General features: G+C 60.2%; 1 protein-coding gene across 2 annotated transcripts in view; it reads right to left on the bottom strand.

Annotated features, from left to right (window-relative positions):
- KCNN3 (potassium calcium-activated channel subfamily N member 3) overlaps positions 1-17,506 on the bottom strand; it is an 82,101-nt gene extending 64,595 nt beyond the window's left edge. For both annotated transcript variants that reach the window (XM_073322900.2, XM_073322901.2), the window contains exon 1: positions 16,719-17,506. In XM_073322900.2, the coding sequence (XP_073179001.1) occupies positions 16,719-17,336 (618 nt within the window). In that variant the 5' untranslated portion in view covers positions 17,337-17,506. The remainder of the gene's footprint in view (positions 1-16,718) is intronic.
- Positions 17,507-26,963: the final 9,457 nt, after the last annotated feature.

Genomic DNA, 26,963 nt, shown 5'->3' with positions numbered 1-26,963 from the left:
GAATACTAAACCATACCTGTGCCTCTGCATCCCCTTCCGCCCCAGGCCCTCCGAGTGCGTCACAAGCACTAATTCATCCTGCCCCCTTTTCTCAGGGCAAACTGAGGAACGATGGGGTAAGTGACTCACCCAGAGCCACATGGCAAGTCATCGACAGCTGGGAACAGATCCCAGGAGTCCTGATCCCCAGTGCCCTATTCTAGCCACTAGACAACACTGCCTCCGGGCCGCAGCGAGAACCTAAGACTGACCCTCCCTGCACCGACCACTAGATATTGCTCTTCAGAGAGCTGGCAGCCACAGGAGCTCGGCTCGTCTGCGCCCCTTAGCGCTGCGATAATGCCACGTTCCTTTGGGACAGTGCACGGCAGCCCAGCACCCAGCCCATCTGGCACCGTGGCAGGAGGGGTACAAGCGGCAGCCTGGGTGCAACTGGTGAGCTGGGCTGACAGCCCAGGAGCACGATGGGGACTCTGCAGCCAGATTGGAGGTTCTCTGCAGGTAATGCGATGGGGGCTCAGAGCTGGGACAGGGCATTGGGGATGGCCCATCTGTCTCTCGCTGCACCAGCTTGACTCCACTCCCCAATGGTGCCCCTCGCCCTCAGACCTACCATTGCCCCACCCCACACAGCCACCCCCAGCTGCGGATTCACTCCTAATGGAGTTCAGGCAGCTTGTGCTGACAGCAGCCTGGTGCCTGGGGAACAGTCAATACTGTTTATATGTGAGCACTGGATGCAGCCTCACAAGTTACCGGCCCCCAGCTGTGTGTTTTACAGTGGGAAGTCTCAGGCTGTAATGACACAATCCATCAGCATGGAGGGATGCATCAAACCACCACTTATTGGCTTGTTTTTGCTGTTGCAATTGGGAGGAAAAAAAGATACAGCTCCGAGGCCCCCCAGGTTGAAGCCTCAGAGTGAGAATGACAAGGTGTGGGAACAGAGCGTCCTTGCATGAGCCTGAAGACAGTTCCCGTCTCATACATCCACCCAGCAGGGGCTGCTGGCGGAACTGCGGGTGCACAGGATACAAAGGTTAGTGCAAAGCTAGTGCAGTGGGTAGGACGCTGGCCTGGGGTCTAGTCCCTGGTCTACCAGAGGCCCTGGACAAGTCAGTCAGTTCTGTGACTCAGTTTCCAGACTGTAAAATGGGAACATCCCTTCCCTCCTGCACAGAGCTGTGAGGATAAAGGTGCTCACACATGACAACACTGCAGGCTGTACACCTACCAGCATGTGAATGCCCGAGCTCAGGGGTGAAAGGTGCTGACTCCATGCCCCCATGCTGGCAGGAAGGCCCAGGGAATAGGGGCCCAGTGTGTGGTTCCCCAATCCGGCTGAACAGACGGTGCCCCCAAGGTTAGCAGCTTCCTGAGGCCAAGGACCCAGCTGATCTCAGTCATACAAGCAACAGAATAGCGATAGTAGACTCACTCTCGTGCCTTCATCCAGGGATCTCAGCCCTGCTGCTTCAGGGCACAAACCAGCCTCTCACTGGGGGTCAGGAGGGAACTCCCCTTGGGGCAGGTTACCCCATCACTGGCGGGGGGAGGAGGGGGGCGCCTTGCACCTTTGAAGCAGGTGGCACAGGCCAGTGAGATGGGAACTGCCCAGCCCAGCACCCCCTGTCCCTAGTGTCTCAAAGCCCCACCCCCTAATGGGAGGGAAGTACTATCGATCCCTGCTTTACAGCTGGGCCAGCACCCCACCTGGCTATGGAGCCTGACCTCGGGCAGCCCATGCAGCAGCTGCTGCTACACACCAGGCCCACCATCCAGGCTAGTGGCACAGTGGCCTCCCATCAGCCACACACTGCTGTATCCCAGAACTGAGGCCCAGGGGACCAAGGAGACTTACAGAACAGGAATCTGACCCAGGTTCCTCAGGGCCACCACCAAAAGCCCAGCCATGCCTCTGCATGCCAGAAAGCAGGCCAGGCTATGTGAGCAGCCGCTGGACCAAGAGGTCCCCGGGGAGCCATGTCCCTGCACCCCCTGGGGCTCAGCAGCTGGGAGCATGATGTTATTGGCATCGATTTGCCGTCTGGAAGAGCAGCCCTTTTTTCAATGAGGTTTTTAATCAAATGCTGTTAGATGTAATTATGTCTCCCCTCGGCCAGCCAGGGGATTCCAGCAATCTGCTGAGTCTCAGCATTAGCTCTGTAATATGGCATCCTAATAGATGGTCTAATCAGATGTTCCTGCTAATCAATGCAATGTAAATTAAACCAGCCCTTAGATGCCCATGAGCAAAGTGGCTGCTTCCAGACCCCAGGTCTCTGCTGCCTGGCTTCCCACCGGGAAAGGCCAGGCAGCCGCAACCCCTCCTTTCCTCGCTGTCTCACTTCCTACCCACTCCCTCCTTTTCCTCTCCACAGGGCTGAGGCATGTGTGTTCATGGTGGCTGCATGAGAAGAGACCCCTGCACTGTCTCTCTCATTCCCCCCACCCAGCCCTGGATGGCTGCCCCGGGGCTCCTAACTGGCGTCACTGCTGGGCAGTGACTGACCTTGGCCAGCTCCAGCCAACGGAGTGACAGGAAGAGCTGGGTCTTGGCAGCCCAGTGTAGTCTGTGTTGTTAGCAGAGGGCTGGTTCCCCTCCCGTGGGGGGACAAAGGCCAGCAGCAAGCATTCTGATTATTATTGCAGCCGTCCAGTGACTTCACCTCACCCAGCGCACATAAGAACCCACTGTAATTTCAGTGCCAAGCAACCTGCCCCTTCCCTCCCAGCAACAGGGGGAGCTGGAGTCTGGCTTTTCTCTAATCTCCCCCAGATGCTATGAACACCTGGAGCCCCATCTCCACCTCCCCAGCCCCTCTGCAAACCCCACACCGCAGCCAGCCGCCCATTTCTCACCTCCCAGCAACTGTCCCCTGAGGGCCTCCTGCCACTGCAGGTGTTTATGGCTCAGCCACCTCCTATTTCACTCCAGCTGACAGAGCCAACATCCTTCAACACTCTCAAGACAAACAAGCTTCTGGGTGCCTTGCTTACAACACTTCGTTCCTCCTATTACGAGCTTACCTGTCCTAGTTGCTGGGAGGGCCCCAGGCAGCACCTGGCTCTACTAAGCACAGGGCCGGTGTAGTCGAGCACCCCTGCCTGGGGTTTACAGGGGCAGCAGCGCTCGGAGACCTCAGCTGCAGGGTGCTCCCTCCCAAATTCCAGCCCCCTACCAGCCAGGCTTGCTCACAGTCACAAGACAGACTAAAGGTGGAAAACAAAGGCAACCAGCAGAACAAGAAGGAACGGTCCCAGAGCCGGCACCCCGCTGGTGTCAGGAACCCCACAGACAGATACTAGCCCCTCATTAGCTGCATTGAGGTAGCACCTGGCGCTGCAACCAAGGTGGGGCCCTGTTGTGCTGGATACTGCAGACACCACAGCGAGGCAGCCCCTGCCCGACAAGCTCCCGACAAAGGCAGGGTTATTCTCCCCATTAGCAGAGGTGGAACTGGAACACACAGACTTTCCCAGCAAGGTCAGCATGTCAGGAGCGGAGCTCTGTAGATCATCTAACCCTACCTGTAGGGGTCAAGCACAGGCCATCCGGCCCAGGACACCCACCCGGGGAGCCTGCTAGACCCAGCTTTCCTGAGTCGTGAGGCATTAGCCAGAAGACCCTCCTTCCTCTCTCTCAAAAGTGTTGCAAAGGGGGGCAGAGCCAGGGTTAAGCAGGGCAGAATCTACCCAGGGAAAGGGACCCAGGGGGTTGTCCGCAGAGCCCCAGGACAGACCCATTGCTGCAAGGGCCTCGGTAGGGGATCTCCCTTTGCCTTCCCACTGAGCATGTCTCTGCTAGGGCCACTGGTGCTAATGGGGCTGCTTGGCTTCTCTCTGCAGCTGTCGGAGGGGAATTCCCATAAACCCGACAGCAGAGCCCAAGGAAATCAGGGCATTTAGTGGGATTGTTCTAAGTGCCAGGAGATAAAGAGGCCCATGGGAGAGATACAGACAGGCAGAGCTGCTGAGGGATGAGCAGAGAGCAACAGCTGATTGCTCATGGAGAGTTACTCATGGAGCACCTCTCCTTTCCCAGGAAAGTTCCCAAGCTGGCTCCTGTGGGCAGGCTGTGGTGGAGGGTAGAGACTCAGGCAGGGAAGCCCTTCTCCATTAGAGCCCTGCTGACCCCATGCGGCTGTGCTAAACTGTTAAGAGAAATCCCCTGTGGCTCATGAGCAAAGGGGTCGGTAGCATATATGCAGCCATCCACCCTCATGCAGACAGTGCTGGATGTGACAAAGTGGGACTGTTCTTCATGTTTCCTCTCCCCAGTTGTCACGATGCTCTGGAACTGCTCCCTACGAAGCCAGGCAGGACTCTGGGGAAGTCTCCTCTCTGTGAGCAGACTGTCCCTAGGGCAAAAAGCTCACACAGCTTCCCCCTTCCTGGGTCTGACCTCAGAGCATTCAGCATCCTCTGCCCCTCCGTGCGCTTCCTACCGTGAGTCCACCCAGGCAGGGTCCTGGGGAAGCCGGAGGGTCCTGCCCTACAACTTCGCAGTCGGACGTGACTCTTAGCCAGCAAAACAGAGGTTTATTAGATGACAGGAACATGGTCTAAAACAGAGCTTGCAGGTACAGAGAACAGGACCCCTCAACTGGGTCCTTTTGTGGGACAGTGAGCCAGACAACCATGTCTGCACTTCACTCCTTGTCCCCAGCCAGCCCCAAACTGAAACTCCCTCCAGCCCCTCCTCTTCTTTGTCCCTTTCCCTGGGCCAGGAGGCCACCTGAGTCCTTTGTTCTCCAACCCTGTAGCTCTCACCTTGCAGGGGGGAAGGGCCCAGGCCATCAGTTGCCAGGAAACAGGGTGTCGGCCATTCTGTGTCCAGACCCCTGCACACACCTGCCCTCTAGGGCTCTGCAACGATCATACACCCTTACACCACCCCCTAGATACTTAAGAACTGCATAGGGGAAACTGAGGCACCCCCACAATATTTAGAGGGAACATTAATTACAGTCCCACTTCGTCACAATGGGGAAAGGCACAAGACACCAGCTCCGGGAGGCAAACCTGTGTTAATGCGTCAGGCAGAACAGCCCAGGCAGCAGTGCCAGCTTCCCCGGTCAGTGTGCTTCAGTCTTGCCACGCAGGCAGCAGCCCAGAGCCGAAGGAGAGTTCTGCCTCAGATAGAGACCAAGGCCAGAAAGGACCCTTATAATCTGGGCTAACCCCCTGCATAGCCCAAGCCAGAGAACCTCACCCAGTGACTCCTGCATCCAGCTCAGAACGTCTGGTTCATATGGAGCATGTCTGGTAGAAAGGCATGCAAACCTCCCCCAGTGACAGGCAAACCCCACAGCCCTTGACAGGCTGTTCTGGTGGTTCATTACCCTCCTGTGAAAAAAACTGCACCTTATTTTTAGTCTGAATGTGTCTGGTGTCAACTTCTAGCCCCTGGACCATGTTCTGCTTTGGCTGGATTAAGGAGCCATTTATCATCTGACATCTCCCACCCAACTCCCGTAAGTGCCTGCAGATCATGATCAAGTCACCTCTTAACCTTTGCTTTGTTCAGTGAAATAGCTTGAGCTTCCTCAGTCTGGCAGTGAAGCAGGTTTTCCAGAGCTTGACTCCTGGACCCTTTCCAACTGTCACCATCCTTTCCAATGCACAGTATTCCGGCACTGACCTCACTAATGCTGTTTACCAGTCACACCACCTCCTTTCTCCACAGTCTTCCAGCCCAGGGTCGCATTAACCCAGCTGTGGCATCGCATGGAGTGTTTCTGCCCATCTGATTTCTACCAAGGCTCCTTAGTCTGAGTGTAACTGCCTTCCAACCTACAGCCCCTGTAAGTGCTATACATCTGACCTCTGTTCTTGGACCCACGCTATACAGCACTGTCTTTGGCTGTATTAAAATGCACATGAGCCCAGCGTGGCAGGTGCCCAGGTCGCTCTTTGGAACTGGCCAGTCCTCATTGCTACCATGTCTGTCAGCAGAGAAGCCCAGTCAGTGATGCTTTTTAGGATGTTCACTGGCCTGAAACCACGAGCTTGTTTCATGTGGGCCACTGAAGAGCATGGTCCAGTGGTAGGCAGTGTGGCCTAGTGGAGAGAGCCCAGTGGCCTATAGAAAATCCACCCCCCTTCCCTCTTAGATCCTCCCCTGGGGCTCACCTCCCCACCAGCATTTCAAAACAAGAGGAAACTGGTCCTAAAAATAACCTGTTGGAACTAGCGGGAGCGCTATTCTGGGTGCAGCCTGGCGAACAGGGAGCATTGTTCTCTTGCGGCCCGGCAGGGCCACGCATTGTGGTCAGCCTCACAACTTGGCACTTGCCTCTCCATTGTTTGGATAGCACAGCTGGTGCCGACAGGAGGGCTGGAGACCAAACGCGGGCTATTAATAGGCAGGCTCTAGAGTACAGCTTGCACCAAGGCAGCTATAGCTCTGACGCCGCCGCAGAGCTGCTGCCTCTACCCGCCTCTGCGGCATCCAGCCCTTTTGAGGTACCCAGACATCCGGGCAGCCCAGAACCTCCCTGGACTGTCGTTTGCCACCAACCTTGTGGTGTGCCGGTCTAACGTCTCTCCTGGAGACACGAAACCATGGCAAACCAGGACATCTTCGCTACCAAATGCACAGTCATGGTACACGCAGGTTGGGATCAAAGGGCATCGGGACAGGGACGGGGGAGCTCAAGGCTGGAACAGCAAGGGGCTTCAGGCTGGGACTTGGGTGCTGGGGGTGGGAGACCCCCAAGACTGGGAGAGCAGGGGGGCTGCAGGACAGAGCTGATGCCTCTTAGCAGAGCTGAGCAAGGGGAAACTCACCCCTCACTTGCTAGTACCATAGATTTGCCCTGACTTGGTGGTTTTTGCATCCTAGCTGGTTCTTTCCAAGAGCACGGAATGTCAGTGACGAGTCGGAACATTTACATACACAGAGTGACCCAGCCTCAGGCTTCAGGGAGACTCAGCACCTGTAGGGGTCAGGCAGGAATCTCCACTGCCACCCACAGAACTGCACAATGGAATGACTAAAGGGAGGGGGGCTGGGGCTGTACCCAAGGCAGGAGACCACACCAGATGGGCCAGTGCCCGATCCAGTGCCCCAAATTCCATGTCTCCCCATATCAGGAGGGGAAATGCAGCCGCTGCTGTATAGTGCTGAGTGTGGCCTGCTGCTGTTCCAGCCCCTCCCCCTACATGCAGGGCCAGAACCCGAGTTGGCTTAAATCAGCATCATTCCATTGAACCCAGTGCTGGATTATGCCAGGTCTGGCCCATGGTGTCCAACCAGTCAGAGAAGAGGGACTGGCAGAGGGGCTTTACAGCCAAGTATCAGTAGGGTAGCCGGGATCAGGCCCCATTGTGCGAGGTGCTGCATACGCAGACCTACAGACACCTGGACAAAGGCTAGATGGCTGCTATGCAGAGACCACAGCCTGGTCTCATTGTTTCCTTGTTCTCCCCCATCTGCCTCAGGTTGAGAGCTGTCTGGAGCAGGACTGCCTTCTGGTTCTGCATTTGTGCAGTGCCCAGTGGTAGGGGACTCTGGCCCATCACTGGCTTACACATGAACTTGTACCTGTTTAAATGGATTTAGTGAAACTGGTGCAGTTTTGTGGGTGGACATAGGCAAGCTACCCCACAAGAAGCGTACACAGCCCCCTCACACACACTGTCCACCCATCCCCCACCCCACTTTAATTCAATCTGTGTGCCACCAGCCTGTAGTTAGCCCTTGGAACTTGTGTGTGTAGGGAAGTCTGGCCTGAGAGGCCCTGCCCCGAAGAGCTCAGTCTACTATCATGAGGCACAGGAACGGTGGGAGGGGCAGAAGAGGCAGGAAGGGGTTTTGCCCCTGATCACAGCAGGGCTCCTGGGTTCTTTCCCCTGGCCCAAGGGGCCCATGGAGTTGGGAATGGCAGCAGACAGCCACGCCTCTGACCACACTGGAGCTCGTGCTGCCGTTGCGCACCTGGTCCTGGTGGCTGTCTGAAAGAGGCTACTGGGCTGCTGGCCAGATGTAGGGCAGAGCCCCCACATCCCAGGCGCCAATGCAGCCCACAGCTTGCTATGGCACAAGCCATGGTGATGCCTAATGGGAAACCTTGTTCTGAGCAGGTCAGTGTCACTGTGCAAGGCACACCCAGGGTTAACTGCAATTAGGGGTCACTCCTGGAACAGTTCTGCCATCAATTATGGCCAGTTTCAGCCGCTGTCTGGACAGTGTTAGCCCTTTGCTGCCGGGCAGCTGGTCAGAGCAGGAATGGCTGTTAGCTGAGGAGCTTTCCCAAAGCAGAGAATACAAACATGCCCAGAAGATTCTGTCAGTGCCAGCTGCATGGAGCCGTCCAGGGAGCCCTGAAGGAGGCTGGCAGCGTTCATCTGTCGCACTCCACCCTGAACGCAGGGGTGAATGCTGCTAGGAAAGGGTTAAGTGGGTCCTGCTGACTCACTGGGCAGGTGGCTTAGTATCCCACCCAGAGACAAGGGCATGGCCTTCTGGAGAGAGGGGGATCAAGAGTGCTGGCTGAGCAAAGCTGCAGGAGGATCCTTAGGGACTACCACGGCACGGGGAGAAGAGATGGAGCTGAGCTTGTCATCAGTAAAGGCAAACCCCAGCTCACGCCCAGACACATGGCTCTTCCAGGACAGGCTTGGCTACAGCCTGTTAACATGCTGAAATCTTCACTGCAAAGAGACCACTGTGCCCCCCCTCAGAGGCCTCCCGCATTCGCCTGCCATTGCCAAGTCCCAAGAGGGGAGCACAGCCACGGGAGACTGTCACTACAGGGTGACTAGCGAAATCCTCCTGGTTTCTCTGCCCATGGGATTCACTGCACCTGGCTCACCTGCAGCCCCTTCCAGACCTGCCCCTCCATCACCCTGCTCTCAGGACATGGGAAGAGGCTGGGACGATGACAGAAGTTAGGCTGATTGAGCACAGTGGCTTTGATACCAGTCTGTCACCCCAACAGGGCTCAGTCCAAAGAAAGGCCCAGCTGTGTGGGTGACCCCAGCCAAGCAAGCATACAGAATCCAGGGCACGTTAACATTTCTTTGCCCATTGGAGGAGTCTCTCAGACCCCCCTCCCCTGCATGCATGCTGCTTTCCAGCTTTAATAAAAAGCAATCCAAGCCAAGCTGGAACAGCCCAGGAAACGGAGCAACAATCCCCTTTGCCCCCCTGGGGCCATGGCATGACAAGGCGGAAAGGTACAAGACAAACGATACTTTGGGAAAACCTGCCACACAGCCCCGGTCTTTATGCACAGCTCCCGTCAAAGTCGGCTCCAGAGGGGCCTGGACAGGAAGAGCTAGTCCTGGCTCCCATGCTCACTCCCAAGAGCAGGCAGAAACGAGATCAACGTGATTCATTGGCAAGCAGAGCTTAGCTCGGAGGGAGACTGGGGCTTAGGGCAGGTGAGCACCTGGAGCAAGGACAGGCATGTGCACACATGTGTCGGGGGAGGGCGGCTGCATGGCCTTATATATATATATATTACACACACACGGTGTGGGGCATGGACACCCCAACGTCTGGCCCAATCTAGAACAGGCCCCCCCCAAACCCATCACTCACCAAAGGGATGGGGGTGCCAGGCTGCCAGGGAGGCCACATGACAAGGAGAACTGGAGAGCCTCACACTCAGTCGCCATTGGGTGCATGGCTGCTGGGTGTGATTGGCACATAGCTAGGTCACCCCCAAAAGGCCGCTGCTCTATGGCACAACTGCACCTGGGAGCCAGCAGCCCTGGGGTGCCCCGCCCAGACTCCAAATCCCAGCATGCAGTGCTCCCTCTTCAGCCAAGTGGAAGGCAAGGTGGCACACATGGTATGGTGTTCACAAGCAGTCCTACAATAACACATGCCAGCCCTCACAGTGGAGCCTGCAAACAGCCCTACAACACCACACACTCCCTAGAACGGGGGTGCTGTCTGCTGGCACCTAGCTCTTGGCTCCAGGTGCCACGCCCTGGGCCGCAGGGGCCCTATCCTCCAGCTGGGGAGAGGCTAAAACAAGCACCTGGCATTCTGCTCTCAGCTGAGGGCTGGAGCCAGGCCAGGGCCCAGCACTGCAGCAGCCCCAGGCTCCTTCCAGCCCCTTCCCTGCAGGAGCACAGAATTCTGGACACGGCCAGTGAGCTCCTGTTCCTAACACAGTGGGGCCAGAAAGCTTCCTGGGGATATTTAGAGACAAATCGGAGCATTGCTGGAGCTTCAAACAGCGGCCATAGAGCAGCCTCGACCCCTTTCACACTGGGGGTGGGGGGGTGGGCAAGGGGACACACTGCAGCAGACCCTGCAACCAGGTCCACAACCCTTCTCATTGTGGCAGGGAGTAGTCAGGACACCTCTTGCCCAGGGCAGCCTGCAGCCAGAGGCGGCTCAGGAGGCCCCAGTCCTGCGGTGGGTGGGTGGGAGGGTGGTGCTGCTTGCAGGTGTTTGCCCAGGAGGCAGAGGTGCACAGCTTATTCTTGATTTCCCAGTAGCAGGTGCGACCCAGGTTCCTGGTCTCTGCACCACGGAAAGCACAGCTTCCAGGCCACAGTGCATCTGGACAGCTGGAGCCAGACCCAGCAAAGGGTTCCTCCAGAGAGCTCTGCCAAAGCCCCTCTCTCTGGCCAAAACAACCCCTGCTAGCCCAAACCTGGGCCCCATACCCCCAGCTCTGCCAGTGCCCCTCTATCCCCATCCACAGCCCCCTTGCTGTCCCAGCACTGAGTGCTCTACAAAGCCCTGGCTAAGCTACAATCTCTGAAGATCATACACCATGCTAAGCTACAATCTTTGAAGATCATATTATGAGCTCTGTTCTGCCCAGATGTGAGAGGCATGGGGGCAGCTCGCCCTGCAGAGCTCTCTCCAGCTTCCATCTCTCCCCTCACTCCCTGGCCTAGCCCAGCTGAGACTCAGCAGGGAGGGGGGATTCCAGCCAGATGAAGCGCTGCCTTGGGCTAGCAGGCACAGGAAAGACTCCCTGCCGGGGGGCTCAGTGGGGAGGATTTATAGCTGGCTGTGACCAAGTGGGACTGTTCTTAATGTTTCCTCTGAATAGTGTGGGGGTGCCTCAGTTTCCCCTAGGCAGTTCTTAAGTATCTAGGGGGTGGGATAAGGGTGTATGATCATTGCAGAGCCCTAGAGGGCAGATGTGTGCAGGGGTCTGGACACAGAGAATGGCCGACACCCTGTTTCCTGGCCACTGATGGCCTGGGCCCTTCCCCCTGCAAGGTGAGAGCTAAAGGGTTGGAGAACAAAGGATTCAGGTGACCTCCTGGCCTGGGAAAGGGACAATGCCGAGAGGAGGAGGGGCTGGAGGGAGTTTCAGTTTGGGGCTGGCTGGGACATGGAGTGAAGTGCAGACATGGTTGTCTGGCTCACTGCCCCCCAAAATGGACCCAGCTGAGGGGTCCCGTTCTCTGAACCCACAAGCTCTGTTTTAGACCATGTCCCTGTTGTCTAATAAACCTTGTTTTACTGGCTGGCTGAGAGTCACGTCTGACTGCAGAGTTGGGGGGCAGGACCCTCTGGCTTTCCCAAGACCCCGCCTGGGCGGACTGGCTATGGGAAGCGCACTGAGGGGCAGAGAATGCTGAATGCTCCGAGGTCAAACGCAGGAAGGTGGAAGCCGGGTGAGCTGTGTGTCCTGGAGACAGGCTGCTCCCAGAAAGGAGACTTTCCCAGAGTCCTGACTGGCTTCATGGGGAGCAGTTCCAGAGCATTGCCCAGGGACTCCGTGACACTGGCAGAGTGAGGAAGCATCATGTGCTCCTTCCATGGTCTTTGGGGCCGAGGCTTGTGTGCATGACAGAGCTCGTGCACATAGCCAGGAACCGCTGACCATGTGGAGCCAGCTGGAGGGCATCCCGGACTGACAAGCCTCCAAGCCTGGAGTGCCCCCGCCCTCCTCTGGACTCCACAGCCTCAATACACTATCTAGGGCACCCACTGGTGGCAATGTGCACTGCCAGGCAAGCACCCAGCACCCGAGGACAGAGCTGCCCGCACAGATAAGGTACTTTGCTAGGTAGGACTGACACCAATAGTTAGCAGGGGCCCAGCCCTCCCAGACCCCTTGCGGGGGAGACAGGGCCCAGAGAGCCAGCCACGGCTGGGGGTGGGCATCACCGCAAAGGAAAGCGCCAGCCTTGCTGGCATGGGAAGGCAGAGAGCAGAGCCAGCCGGATTCCTCATGCCGCAGCCTGCAGAGCCCTGGGATTAAACAGGAGCAAGGTGGATCAGCTCCCACTACCCCCCTCTGCCTCCTGGGCAAACACCTGCGAGCAGCACCTCCCTCCCACCCACAGATTGAAGTCTTGTCCCATTCCCTTCCCCCCCCCCCCCACATTCCACAGATACTTCCCACCCCAACTCCCAATGGCCCCTAGGAAGTGGGTCAGGGTCAGGACATGGCTTGGGGCCCTGCTGTGGGGCAACATGGGGCAGAGCCAGCTCCAGCATCACCTCAAGCCTCGTCCCCACACAGGGGCAAGTGCTGACAGAGGCACCTCTGGGAGAAATAGATCCTTCCCCCTCCACCTTGCTCCCTGGGGATCCACCACCCACAGGCTCCCTTCCAGCAAGGAGGCGGCACCAGCAACTTCCCATTCTGCAGGGGGGGCAAACATGGCACACTGCAGCTACTCTCCTGGACAGCAACTGGCCAGACCTTTCCTAGCAGCCACACCTACGCTGGGCAAGCCACATCAGGGCCACACAGGAACAAGGCACCAGAAAGATCCAGCAGCCAGCTGGGGGGTGAGGAAGCAAGTCAGAGCCACAGCCCTGGAGTCACCCAGCTCCTCCACCCAAGAGCCTTGAGCAAACCTAAGTGGAATTAATTTGAGCACAGGGGATCCTACCCCATGCCCTTGGTGCCACGGACCTCGCTGCAGCAGGGGGTGACCTGAACACTCACCCCACCGCCTGTATATTCCTCTCTGAAACACACAGAACTAGCCCTGTCGTCCCCCCCGTCCCTCAATCCCTGCATAGCCCAGCCAACAGCCCAACCCAGCCATGCTCCACCCCGCAGATCAGTGCCAGTCTCCCATTTGGGTGCCCTATGCACCCACCAATACGGTCAGGCATTTCTCCTTTCCTCCTGATTTTTGGTTTCAAGGGAAATGAAGGAAGGCAGGAGCTGAGTGCTGAAGCAGCCTTTCCTCTTCTGCCCCCCCATCGCCCAGCTCCTCAGATTGCTGCAGGAAGCAGAGAGCAGCCCCTTCCCACACAACTCCCTATCTTGCTGCTCCCTCTGTGCCCATGTGACCTGAGCTCTGCCTGACACCAGTCCAGCTGCCTGGCTGCAAACCCCTGTTAGCAAGAGTCAAAGGAATGCGAAGGAATGGGACAAGCTGCACAGATCCCCCTCTCCACACAGCCCAGCGCCTGACCATTCCACCGGCCCCTGCCTGCACTGCACACACCCCGCTAGCGTGGATGACTATTCATCTCCCCTCTCCAGATAGGTATAAATAACATGACAGATGTCTATACAAAGAGTTATTCATATCCCTGCCAGCGCACAGCTAGAGAGAGAAAGGGAGCCGGGGGGGGCACACCAGTATACTAGCTGGGGGTGCCTGTGCCACAGACTCCGGGCACAGAGAGTTCTGAGGGAGAGGGGGCGCGCAGTGTGCCATTCACTGCCACATGGGGTGCTAGGGAGCAAGCCGGGACACTGGGTCTCGCACACATGTTGCGCGGACAGGCTCATGCAGAGCAGCTTCTAACTACACAGGGATCAACTTTGAGCCGAGGGGCTTGTCTCCAGCAGTTGGTACTCGAGGGCCCTGTTCAGGGCTGGGGTCGGCAGGACCCGCTTGCACATGCTCTGACTGTGGCCCAAGCATCCAGCCCCAGGCAGTGTTTTCAAGCGAGGTTGGGGTCGCAGAGCCAGCAAAATAAAATACTTAAAGCCAGATTGTGAGGGGCACTAAGCCTGGGCTGCTCCCAGATTAGGGCACAGCCCCCAATATTTCAGACCTCTTTAAGTGCTGGGCCCAGGCGCAGAGCAGCCACAAGGGTCAAGGGCAGTGCCCCAGGGAGGCCAAGCAGCCATTTTAATGGTGCCACCCCTGCCACGGGGGTTGAAATGCTGCTGACCCTCTTGTAGGAGCCTGCAAATCCAAGAGCATGGAGATCCCCACCCCAGAGACCAGGCTGGGGGCTGCCAGGCAGCGAGCAGACAGCTGTGCCCTCAGGGCTGGTGGCTGTTTGCAAACAAGGCCAGACAGACGGAGGAGCCAGGTGTGACCCCTGCATGCCAGCACTGCCTACAGGCAGCCACCCTCCTCTGGGACTGAGCATGGGGAGTCGGGAGAGCCCAAGGGAATAGGAGGGAAAGGCACCAGACATCCCTTAGTTAGGAGGTAGCCCGCTCCAGCCTCGGGTAGAGCCCAGAATCCCATGGGGGAGTCACAGAGCTTGACTCATGCAATGAGCCCTGGGGAACCCAGTCCCACCAGCACCACCACGTGCTGGCTCAGTGTATCCACTGGAGCAAAAAGGGGGTGGGTCTTTCCTTCTGGGAACGGTGCTACTGCGAGAGGGGTCCTGCTCCTGGGAGGGCCGAAGGCACAAGGGGCTACCCCCTGTGCCAAGGCAAAGGCACATCCCCAGCTCCAGGGGAGCCCATGGCAGGACAGCTGGGGATGGGGGGGGTGGGGCAACTTCGCCCTCACTTTCTATCAGGAAGGAAGCATTTCACAGGGCTCAGCCAGCCCCAGGGTCCAGCTGCTTGGGCTCAAGGCTCAATCACATGGGGAAATTTCCTCTAAGCAGATAGCAGAACATAGCTGGGCCAGGCCCCCTCTCCCGAAGGGGACAGAGCCAGCCAAGGGGAATCCCCAGCCACACCCAAACAAGGAGCCTCCTGGGCAGGGTCTCTGTACAGCCCCCCACACAAGGGGCCCTAAGGCTGAACCGGGCCTATGAGAATACACACAAGAGCAGGCGTTGAGGAAAAAGCAGCTCTGGGGCGGCCAGTCCACCAGAGCAAACAATCCCACAGGAGCCAGGCCATCGGGGCTGCCAGGAGGGATGGGGGTCGAGCTGTGGAGGGCAGGAAAGCGGGGATCAGAGAGCGCTCTCTGAGCACAGAGGGGGAACTGAGAACTAAGGCAGTGGCTGGCAGCGGGCAGGGGCCAGGAGCAGCGCCTGCCCTCCAGAGCCACTGGACTCCCATTGCCAGAGGCATCCCCGGCCCCTGCTCAGCGGCTGGGTTTCACAGAATAATGTGCCAGCCTTACAACAGCTGCGCCCTGTCTGAAATTAGCTCTACTGAAAATCAACAGCTGAGCAGCACCAAGCAGCCCGCCCACCCCACGGGGATAGCCAAGGGGGGGAGGGGAGGAGGAGAGAGAGAGAACTGACACCAGGCAAATCCCCCCTCACACCCACCCCCACTGTGAACTCAGAGGAAGCGGCTTCTCCCTCCACCCTGTCCCCATCCCGCAGCTCTGGGCTGTAACAAGTGCCAAGCGCATCCAGCCACCGTGGATCCCCGGGGCCCCTGCTCTGCTCAGCGTGTGGGGAAGGTGCCTCTGCCCCAAGCGCCCCGGGCCCCTCCGCTCCGCCAGCCAGGGGGCTCGCCTGCGGCCATGCCCGCTGCTGCTGTGGGCGTGGAGGGGGGACACCCCGGGTGGGGAGAGCCAAGCTGCAGAGCCAGCGCAGGGAGAGGGAGTCGGGGGAGGGAGCCCCGCCCCAGGCTGCTATAGGCTGGGGGGGAACGTGTCCCTGGAGTGTTTTATCACAGAACGTAAAACCTTTCGCTGGAGATTGCTCCGTAACGCCCGGGGGCTCTGGGGCACCCCGGGGAGAGCTGAGACCCGCCCTCCACCCCCAACTACAGCCTCAGAGCCCCTGGGCCGAGCCCCCTACCCCAGGCCCCCACCCCCAACTATCACCCCGCCCCCCTCAGAGTCGCCCCGCCCCCCTCCGCCCCATTTAGAGTCACCCTGGGGGGCCCCAGAGTCGCCCCCGCCCCCCTCTGCCACGCCCCCCTCAGAGTCACCCCCGCCCCCCTCCGCCCCATTTAGAGTCACCCTGGGGGGCCCCAGAGTCACCCCCGCCCCCCTCCGCCACGCCCCCCTCAGAGTCACCCCCGCCCCCCTCCGCCCCATTTAGAGTCTCCCTGGGGGGCCCCAGAGTCACCCCCGCCCCCCTCCGCCACGCCCCCCTCAGAGTCGCCCCCGCCCCCCTCCGAGTCGCCCCCGCCCCCCTCCGCCCCATTTAGAGTCACCCTGGGGGGGCCCCAGAGTCACCCCCGCCCCCCTCTGCCACGCCCCCCTCAGAGTCACCCCCGCCCCCCTCCGCCCCATTTAGAGTCACCGTGGGGGGCCCCAGAGTCACCCCCGCCCCCCTCCGCCACGCCCCCCTCAGAGTCACCCCCGCCCCCCTCCGCCCCATTTAGAGTCTCCCTGGGGGGCCCCAGAGTCACCCCCGCCCCCCTCCGCCACGCCCCCCTCAGAGTCACCCCCGCCCCCCTCCGCCCCATTTAGAGTCTCCCTGGGGGGCCCCAGAGTCACCCCCGCCCCCCTCCGCCACGCCCCCCTCAGAGTCACCCCCGCCCCCCTCCGCCCCATTTAGAGTCTCCCTGGGGGGCCCCAGAGTCACCCCCGCCCCCCTCCGCCACGCCCCCCTCAGAGTCACCCCCGCCCCCCTCCGCCCCATTTAGAGTCTCCCTGGGGGGCCCCAGAGTCACCCCCGCCCCCCTCCGCGCCGCCCCGGGGCGGGGGGGGCCCACCTTGGAGTAGAGCCCCCAGGAGAGCTCGGTCTCGATCACCATGACGACGATGCCGAACATGCCGAAGATGAGCGCGTAGTCGCTGAGGCGTTTGCGCTTCTCGAAGAGCGCGCGCCGGTGCCCGAGCCGGTAGCCGATGTTCTGGTGCTTCCGCTTGGGCGCGCGGGCGAAGGCGCCGGGCGCGGGCGGGCGGCGGGCGGGCGGCGGCGCGGGCGGGGCCCCCCCCTCGCGGGACACCACGATCTCGGGCGGCGGCGGCGGCGGCGGGGCGGGCGGCGGCGGGCCCGGGCCGAAGGGCTGCAGCGGCTGCCCCTCGGGCTCGGCCTCCAGCAGGTTGCGGCGGGAGGCGCTGAGGCGGCTGAGCGGCTTCATGCCGCCGCCGCTGTACTTGCAGGAGCTGACGGCGATCTCGGTGAAGGGGTTGCTGTCCCGCCGCGGCGCCAGCGGGCTGGGCTGCCGGTGCCGGGGGCCCGGCGCGGGGCCGCCCGGCGGCTCGCTCAGGGCCCGCTGGCTACCCGGGCGGGCGGCGGGCGGCGCGCCGGGCGAGGCGTGCAGCAGCCGGGGCCCGGCCCGCGGCGGCTCCTCGGGGGCCCCCGGCGGCGGCGGCGGCGCCTCCATGCTGAGGGGGGCGGGGGCCGCCTCAGCGCGCGCCCCGCGGCGGCCCGTGCCCGGCGGCCTCCCTCCCGCGCGCGGGCATGTGCGGGGCGGCGGCGGGGGCGCGGGGCGGCTGGGCGGCTTCGCCGGGGCTGCGCGGCGGGCGCCTTGTGCTCGCCGGCCCCGCCCCCCCCGCGCCCGGCCCCGCCCCCTCGCGCCCGCCGGCGCAGCCGATTGGCCGCCGCGCCCCGCCCGCGGGGCGGCGCCGCGCCTGCGCGGAGCCGGCGGGCGGGGCGGGAGCTGTCGTTGGCCGCCTGCCCGGGAGGGGCGGGGCGCGCCGGGCACCTGTGGGGCGGGGCCAGCCGCGGCGGGGCGGGGCCTAGGGGCGGCGGCGTCTGCTGGGACCGCCCCGAAGAAGGGGATGGGAGGGGCGAGGCGAGGGGGTGCATGGTGGGGGCAGGGGCCCTAGGTGGGTTGGGTGCACGATGGAACCAGGGGGTGCATGGTGGGGGCAGGGGGGCCTAGGTGGGTTGGGTGCACGATGGAACCAGGGGGTGCATGGTGGGGGCAGGGGGGCCTAGGTGGGTTGGGTGCACGATGGAACCAGGGGGTGCATGGTGGGGGCAGGGGGCCCTAGGTGGGTTGGGTGCACGATGGAACCAGGGGGTGCATGGTGGGGGCAGGGGGGCCTAGGTGGGTTGGGTGCATGATGGAACCAGGGGGTGCATGGTGGGGGCAGGGGGCCTAGGTGGGTTGGGTGCTTGATGGAACCAGGGGGTGCATGGTGGGGGCATGATGGAACCAGGGGGTGCATGGTGGGGGCAGGGGGCCCTAGGTGGGTTGGGTGCACGATGGAACCAGGGGGTGCATGGTGGGGGCAGGGGCCCTAGGTGGGTTGGGTGCACGATGGAACCAGGGGGTGCATGGTGGGGGCAGGGGGCCTAGGTGGGTTGGGTGCACGATGGAACCAGGGGGTGCATGGTGGGGGCAGGGGGCCTAGGTGGGTTGGGTGCACGATGGAACCAGGGGGTGCATGGTGGGGGCAGGGGGCCCTAGGTGGGTTGGGTGCACGATGGAACCAGGGGGTGCATGGTGGGGGCAGGGGGGCCTAGGTGGGTTGGGTGCATGATGGAACCAGGGGGTGCATGGTGGGGGCAGGGGGCCTAGGTGGGTTGGGTGCTTGATGGAACCAGGGGGTGCATGGTGGGGGCATGATGGAACCAGGGGGTGCATGGTGGGGGCAGGGGGCCCTAGGTGGGTTCGGTGCACGATGGAACCAGGGGGTGCATGGTGGGGGCAGGGGCCCTAGGTGGGTTGGGTGCACGATGGAACCAGGGGGTGCATGGTGGGGGCATGATGGAACCAGGGGGTGCATGGTGGGGGCAGGGGGCCCTAGGTGGGTTGGGTGCACGATGGAACCAGGGGGTGCATGGTGGGGGCAGGGGCCCTAGGTGGGTTCGGTGCACGATGGAACCAGGGGGTGCATGGTGGGGGCAGGGGCCCTAGGTGGGTTCGGTGCACGATGGAACCAGGGGGTGCATGGTGGGGGCAGGGGGCCTAGGTGGGTTGGGTGCTTGATGGAACCAGGGGGTGCATGGGTTGGTTGGTGCCTGGTGGGGGCCTAGGTGGGTTGTGTGTGTGGAGGGGACGCGGGGCGGCTGGGGTGCATAGGTGGGTTGGGTGCATGGAGGGGTTGGGGGAACGCATGGGTGGAAATTGAGGTGGGAGCAGGAGGTGCATGAGGCAGAGTGAGGGGCACTGCAGTACAGCAGGGACTGAATTCCTTTCCCAAGTGCCCCAGAAGCAGGAATTGGGGAATTCCTGCACAGAGATTTGGGGGAGCAACCAGACCCCTCATTTTCTCTTTGTTCTGCCCTTCTCTTCCCACTGTGGGATCTGTTTGAAACTGGCCCTGGGGGTTGGGAAGGGAATGGGGGGTGACTCATTAACCTCCCCCGCATCTATTCAGCCCCTTGCCCCAGAGTGACGGAGAGGCTCTAAGTGTAAAGTGGCATGGATGTGACCACACTCACACCAGTCATTACACAGTAAAGACTTGTGAGGTGAGGCAGCTGTCTGGTCTGTGAGAGGCCTGGGGATGCCCCCCTCCCCCCATCCCTCAATCCATCTATCTCCCATCTGGTCTGTCAGAGGCCAACATGACCCCCAGGAACTGTGAAATTGGAACAATACTCTTTGGACTTAACGGATGCAATCATTTGATATTTGGAATGAAACCATAGAAGGGGGTCAGGTTGCCGTAGGGCTAGAGGAGAGTCCATCGGCTCAGAGACCCATTAGAACATCCCATTCAGTCCCCTCTCATTTACAAATGCAGGTTATAAAGTTATGCTAAAAATTTCATCCCAGTGGGCCCTCACAAGTCTTCTACACTCAGGGTATGCCTTTCCCCACACTTGCAATGCAGTCACTTCTGGGGAGGGGCATAGCAGCACTTTAACAGCATACAGCAAGGCTAGACAGCCGTTGAAAGACATCAGCTGAAACTGCAGGGGGCTTTTGATTGACGCAGTGGGATTAGCAGAGTTAGAACTTGGCTGGGACAAGAGATTTCACAACCTGCCTTCTGGGGAAAGTGCCATGGGATCCCTGTCTGCAGCAGCTGCACCCCGGGGACTGCTTCAGAGGGAACGAGCACCCTCTACTGAATCACCTCACCATTTTCTCCTGGAGCGCAGGCTGGGTGTGAGTTGGCCCTGTCCTACTCAGCTTGGAGAGCTGAGGGCAGATCACAACCTGAGTTGAAATGGCTGCTTCAAAAATAAGCTTGTTCTGGCTTCATGCTGTTGGTACCAGGAAATCTGCCCCTGCCTTTCTCACCTGGAGCCAGTCACGTGCAGGTAAGTGAAACATCGATCATGGTCATTCCAACCAGCAGGAGCGTACTGGATTTGCTTTTTCTCAGTGTAAAGGGCAAGAGGACTGAGCCACAGGTTGGAGAGAGAACACCGTTAGCAAGGGGGCATTGCTTCGGCTGTGAAGCAAGGTAGCTTTCTAGGGAAAGGAAGACACATCTGCGGTCTCTTTCTGTATACAGCATGCTTCCATCTGCTTCCTGCTTTTGCAATGCTCAGACCGGGATTGCTGGTATCCCTCGTGCTCTCCTGTGGCTTTTCCAGTGGCCCGGCTGGACTCTTGGCGTGTTTTCTACCTGCGTCTCACGGGCGATATCAGGCATGTTTGGGTTGATCTAGCCCCGTGTAACACTGATCCATCTGCTCAGGTACAATGGATGCAGATGCCCCAGCCCCCATATGTCCACACAAGGTGCAGGGGAGAGGCAGAGGGCTGCTTTAGTTAAATGCAGCGTTTAACCACCTCAGAGGCCTCCATCCCCTGCGAGTGGTTTGGCTGCAGACGCCAGCCCACTATAATTACATTTTCCATGGCATTAAATATGGATGGTTCAGGTTCTGCTGTTTCCACTCCGGGCTTGATTGTGCCAAGCAGCAGCTGCCAGCCGCCAGGATCCTTGTCTTGTTCTTGGAGGAATTTCATTTAAAAAATGGCTTTTAATTGCACCTGCTATTAGCTGGCAGTACCGAGTGAATGGCCGCACCCGTCTCCAGGCTGGCACTCCCGCTGCTCGCAGTCTGGGATGGCAAACTCATTCCTCATGTGGGCGGGGGGGGCAGTAAACGTGGGCTAATTCAGGGTGGGGGCAGCTGGCTCATCCAAAAACCAGGTAGGTACCTGAAGCACCGCCTCTCTCTCCAGGGCTGATGAACACGTGGCTCTTCAACGACCATCCAGTCAGATAAAAGAAACACGGCTCATCATGGGCAGAGTCTGGCTGGGAGGCAGAGGAGCATCCTGGTAGCAAATGCCCGAGCTGCCAACTTCCCAGGTTCCCCAGAGAAGAGAGCATAAGGGATTAATAACGTCACAGCGCCCCCCTTCCCATTGGGCCCTGATCCTGCAACGAGCCCCTGCACAGCTCATCACAAGACGGGGTCTTCGTTTCCTGGAGGTTAGTAACAACTCAAGGGAGCTTAAAATTAACATTGTTGTGACTGGCTGGCGGCCTGTGTGTGCACGTACTTGTACAATCCCTGCCCTTTGCTGGGTAACTGTGTGTCATAGGAGCTATACTGTCTCCAGCTGAAGGAGAATCTCCTTCAGGCCAAGCAGCAGGTGAGCTGGGATCTAGAGCATGAGGATCCACATTCTAACGCCAGTAGCTACCATGAGTTGCCCGGGGCAATGGCTTCGTTACGCTGTTTTAAGACCCACACTTCTTTGGCTTTGTTGATTATCTGCAGGTTAAACTCCTAATTCAGGCCCCGATCTTGCAGGCTCTTAGGAACGTGCCTGGCTGTCTGTGCTGAGGCCAGCACAGTGCTGGTGTGCAGCTCATGTGTTCGTATCTGTGGATCAAGCCCGCTCTTTACTGCCCGAGTGCTGTTTGCAGTGCCGCGTGTAGAGAGCCAGGATCCACTAACCCACCTCTCTCCCTGCCTGCTCTGCACAAGCCCCATGCTGCCAGCACAGCAGGGGGAATCACCACAAACAGAGCCGCTTCCACCAGGGTTCACAAAATCCCACAGCTGCAGCATCACTGGGCCTCTTGCAAAACCTCCTCTTTATGCCTAAATCAACCCTGCGGTGCCCCCGGAACACGGCAGTCAGGGCCAAGGCCGAGCTCCGAACGGAAGAGCAGCTGGCACGGAGCATGGCAATGCCATGGCCTGTCTGAGGAGCGGGACTCTGCCCCAAGAGATGCCCCTCACCTCATGGAAGCTAAGAACATAAGGAAGGAGAAGGGAGGCAACATGCCGATGGCTGAGCTCCATGTCCCTCTGTCTGCCTGGCGCACACGTGCAGGACATGGAGGGCCAGCTGGGTCCAAGGGGCCACCCCACAGTGGTGCTACCTTAAAGTTCCAGCTTTATGGCAGAAGCTGCCCCTAATTGATGGGGGGTGTCTCCTCTCAGGGCAGCTCACTTCCAAACTGTCCATTCTAGGGGGGGCCTGGAGCATCTGTCCCACTACAGCAGCTCCCAGGCTGGTCGTAACCACGGTCGATACCTGCCTGCCTCTGCCCCATGCCTGGGAATGGGCCCCTCCTGTGGTGCTTAATGAGGTGTGTGGCAACCCCTGCTGGCACATCTGTGCCGAGAGAGACTCCCCCCAATGGCCGTAGTGGAAAGCCTTGCCCTACGCCCTCCCTTTCCCTGCTTCGTGCCCATTGCTTGCCCCATCTGCCAGGCCAGGTGTCTGCTTGTGTGCACTGGCTCCCCCTTTGCTCCATCTGCAAGGCATGAGTAGAGATCTAGGGGGCTGTGCCAGACCCCCCCTTCCTGCTGGTGCACCCTCCCATTACTTTATGGGGGTCTTTGCAGATCGAGCCCCGTGCCATGCCCCCTCCCCCACCCCAGGCTCCCTCCTGCCCGCGCTGCACCTCGGCAGCTCTGCGCTGGGATGCAAAGGCTGTTCGCATCAAGCTCTGCCTCTTCCCGGCGCTGCTAGCACCTGTCCCACTGCCCGTCCCCTCCACCCTCCCCAGCTCGAAGCAGACGCTGCGGCTGCCCATTCCCCAGCCAGGGGCTGGTCTCCCAGCCAGGGGAGGAGGGGGCAGCCTCCCCTGCTGAGATGGGGCACATGCCTCCCCAGCAGCACTGTATGGCCTCAGGGTGCCGAATGCGAGGAGCCCCAGCTGATGCATCCATAAAGTTGAGTTAAAGGGTTGCCATGGACATGGCTTCCTGCTGCTATCGCTCATGGGGACTCAGCCGTGATCTGCAGGAGGCGGATGCCTGCCCACGGGGCTGGCACGGGCAGAAGGGCTGGGCCAGGGACAGAGGGAGTTGGGTGCAGGAGGGAGCGGGTGCCAATCCAGCTATCGCTAACCAGCCGATACCCCGCGTCCCCAGCTGGCACTAGGGTGGGCTGTTTGTCTGCTGCCTGGGGAGGGGGTCCCTGCATGGGCAGGGAGGGTGCTGTAGCTTGACACACACCACGCCAGCACGTTGTGTCCCCGCCGAGTGGGGCCTAAGCCTCTGGGAGGGGAAATAGAGCAGGAGGGGGAGGCTGCAGAGTGGTTAACGGCCATCCCCCATCTGCGCCCTGCCAAGCTGTCTCCCAGAGATGGGGCCCAGGTCTCTCCCGAGAGGATGACCCTGCCCCAGGAGGTCCCTGCTCAGTTCAAGGGGCTGCTGCCCCTTTAAAGAGTCTCCTGTGGCTGCTGCGATTATATAACATCTCCTCTAATCGCCTTAGATGTGATTTTTGACAAGGCTGATGGCAGCAGACAGAGGGTGGGGGTTATGGGCAGCAGCTGGAGACAGGAGTTATGGAGCCCCTCAAGGCCAGCTCGGAGCAGGGGGCCTGGTCCCCCAGAGCTCCCGCCTGCCCTGACACAGGTCCCACAACCAAGCTCCATGCTGCTGAACAAGGGTTGGCTCCTGGGAGTGTTCTGTGGGGGTAGCATGGCAGCCTGTCTCCATCAGCCCACAGTGCAGAGCGCTTACCTTCACTGCAAGCAAACAGAAGCCAGATCAAACTATCAAACACTTGCTGCAAGGTTGCATTGAATTGTGGTTTGATTGCTTAGTCCCCAGAGCAGTAACACCCAAGAACCCAAAGCCAGAGAGAGACAAAGCAGGCTGCTCCCAGGGCAGACACACAACTGACCCCACCCTGGCTGGCTGGCTCTGGTCGGACAGGCTTCCCTGCAGAATGCCATAGGCTGCACGAGGAACAGGAATCCCCTGACATTTAAAGCAACAGCTTACAATGTCCATATGCCACAGGAACCACCCCACATTTGGGGTTCTCTCCCCTCAGGCTCCTAAATCACTAGCCGTTTGCTTCTGCCTCAGGGACTCATCCACAAAGCTGGGCGTTGAACCCAGCTCTCCCCTGCCCCAGCTCAGCCCTGAGACCCGGCCCAGCCTGTCTTCACCATCTTGAGAGGGGCTGGCAAACGCAGTCGCCTTGCCCAAGTCCCTGCTGCTTTCCCCTCCTGGGCCTCCAGGCTGCCTTGTTGGGCCGCCCCACCCAGGCTGCTGCAGGTGCGTGGGTGGACTGGCCCAGGGGCTGTAGATGAACGTGGCCCCCGAAGCTCCCCCTGCCATCGAGTGCAGGGACCTTGAGCGACCCCACCACTCTCCGTCAGACTGGCTTGGCTGGGCACCCCCAGACCCAGCTGCCTGGTCAGTCCTCCCTCCCCTAGGCTGGGAAGGGGCACGACTGGACCCAAAGCTCAGCCTAGCCCTGCAGTAACCACATACCCTACCATGGCACTGAGTGGGGGCTGGGCTGTGCTGCTCAGCTAGTCCCGCCCGGGGTCTCAGGGCAGCCCTCCTCCTAGACACTGCAGCGGTGCTGGCCCAGGGCTCCGGGAGCTCCCGCTCTCATGGGCTCCCAATGCAGCAATGCCCCACAGCAAGGGCACGTGAGTCACAGTCCTGCCAGCCCCAGAATGTGGCCCCTGTGAGAAATGAAGTGGGGGGGAGAGGGAAGAGAGGGCTGCACAGCCCCAGCCCCCTTTCTCCTCTCCAGGCAGTATTTAGGTCTAGGACGAGGGCTGCTGGAGTCCAGCACAGAACCCCCGGTCCCCCTTATTACCTCGGAGCAGCCCATGGGGCAGTGTCCTCCAGCCCCACCCTGACCCAGCCAGCTGCTCCACACGGAAACAGGATTGCAGTTGTTAGTTATTAGATTGGCTCGTTCTGCTTAGGACGTAGCTAATCCACAGGGAATTGGCTGCAGCAAAACTATTAACCACAGCACAAGGCGCCCAGCTGCCATGCCCCCGCCGCACCGGCCCCAGGAGTTAAACCGCTTACCCATGCATGCAGGGCAGAGGACTCCTGGCTCTCGGAGGGGTGCAGGCTCAGCATGGGGGCTGAGGCAGTTGGAGGGGCTGTGGCTCCAGCCTTTGATTTTCCTCTCTACAGATCCAAACAAACCTGCCTCCGAAACCCAAATAGGAACACCCACCCCCCCCCCAACCTGCAGCGAGGGCTCAAACTTACTTTAACTTTTGTCTGGGCTGGTGATTTCTCGATCCAGGATGGCCCCCAGTCTCCTGCCCCAGCTAGCCCAGCCCTGAACCTGCCCCCCACCCCTTTGCTGGTGCCCCTCAGTCCCAACCCACAGTCCTCCTTGCCCCTCCACCCCCTGGAGCCAAGTGGGTGAGATGTGGACAAATATTCAATAGGGACCAACAGGCCATATGCTCTGGCCTCGAGCTCCATGCCGGAGACCCACGGGTTGGTGCCTAACGCTGACATGCCCTCACGCTGGGGGGCTGGAACTCTGGGGCCTGGAGTGTCCCCCCTCCTTTTAGAAAAATGGGGGACCATCAAGTGCAGTCCCCCCTGCCCCCGAGCCAGCCGGTCCCCTGCCCCAGAGGGAAATGGCCCCGTACCCCCTGCCCCACCCCCTGAGCCAGCCAATCTGGGCCTGGAGCCGCACAGGAGCTGGTCCCCCTAATCCCCCAACTTGCTCTGACAGCTTGGAGAAAGCCGAGGCCCAGGGGCTGCACCATTGACAGAGGCCACTAGAGGGAGCTGCAGATTCAGCCAGGACACACCTGGTCCCAGCACCGGCACCCGGCTGCAGGTAACCAGGCCAAGGGGCAGGATGGGGCCGTGCTGTCTGGGAAGCAGCTCCCAGCAGGGACTGGCAACGCTCCATGAACCGGGCTGGCAGCCCGAGCTTGCGGGGGGATAAATGCCACTGAACCCCCGCCCCACCATCTCACTAGGGCTGCCCCAGTTCCTGCCCAGACAGGCTCCTTCCTGCCATGCTGTGGGCCCCAGGCCTTCAGCCTGCAGGGGAGAGCCCCCCCATTGGTGAGCCCCATAAGCAAAGGGCTCTCGGCCCAGCTGGAGCAATTCATGGACCAGTGGAAGGAGACATCCCGTCTGCAGCTGAGAGCACTGCAGGTTGTAATGGGCTTGGCACTGCCCTGCTTCCCTTCCAGCCAGAGGCACCCCACACTCCCACCCTCGCACCTAACTCAGCATTGGGGCACAGTGCCCCCCACTGGTGAGAGTGCCGCTCACTCAGCAGCCTCACAAAATCGTAGACTGGAAGGGACCTGGAGAGTTCATCTAGCCCAGCCCCCCGGACCCATGGCAGGACTAAGTATCATCTAGACCAGGGGTTCTCAAACTGGGGATGGGGACCCCTGAGGGGATTGTGAAATTATTACATGGGGGGGGTCGTGAGCTGTCAGAGGCTTCCTGTGTGAAAGGGGTCCCCAGTACAAAAGTTTGAGAACTACTGATCTAGACCATCCCTGACAGGGGTTTGTCAAACCTGCTCCTACAAACTTCCAGTGATGGAGATTCCACAACCTCCCTGGGCAATTTATTCCAGGGCTTCACCACCCCGAGAGTCAGGAATTTTTTCCTAACATCCAGCCTAAACCACCCTTGCTGCAATTTAAGCCCAGTGCTTCTTGTCCTATTCTGAGAGGCTACTGAGAACCATTTACCTCCTGCGACAGAGAGCCAGCCACCGGACGTCCTTGGGCAATGCCAGTGCAAGCTGCCTCTGGGGAGGGGGTGTGAATGGCTGAGCTCCACCACCCAGGCAGCCCCTCCCCCAGAACCCGGCACCACGGGGGCTGGGATTTCACCCCATTTTCACGCGGTAAATAACGGGCGCACACGGGTC

The sequence above is a fragment of the Lepidochelys kempii genome, chromosome 24 (assembly GCF_965140285.1).
Source record: "Lepidochelys kempii isolate rLepKem1 chromosome 24, rLepKem1.hap1, whole genome shotgun sequence".
NCBI lineage: Eukaryota > Metazoa > Chordata > Testudines > Cheloniidae > Lepidochelys > Lepidochelys kempii.
This window is presented reverse-complemented; position numbering and strand designations above follow the sequence as displayed.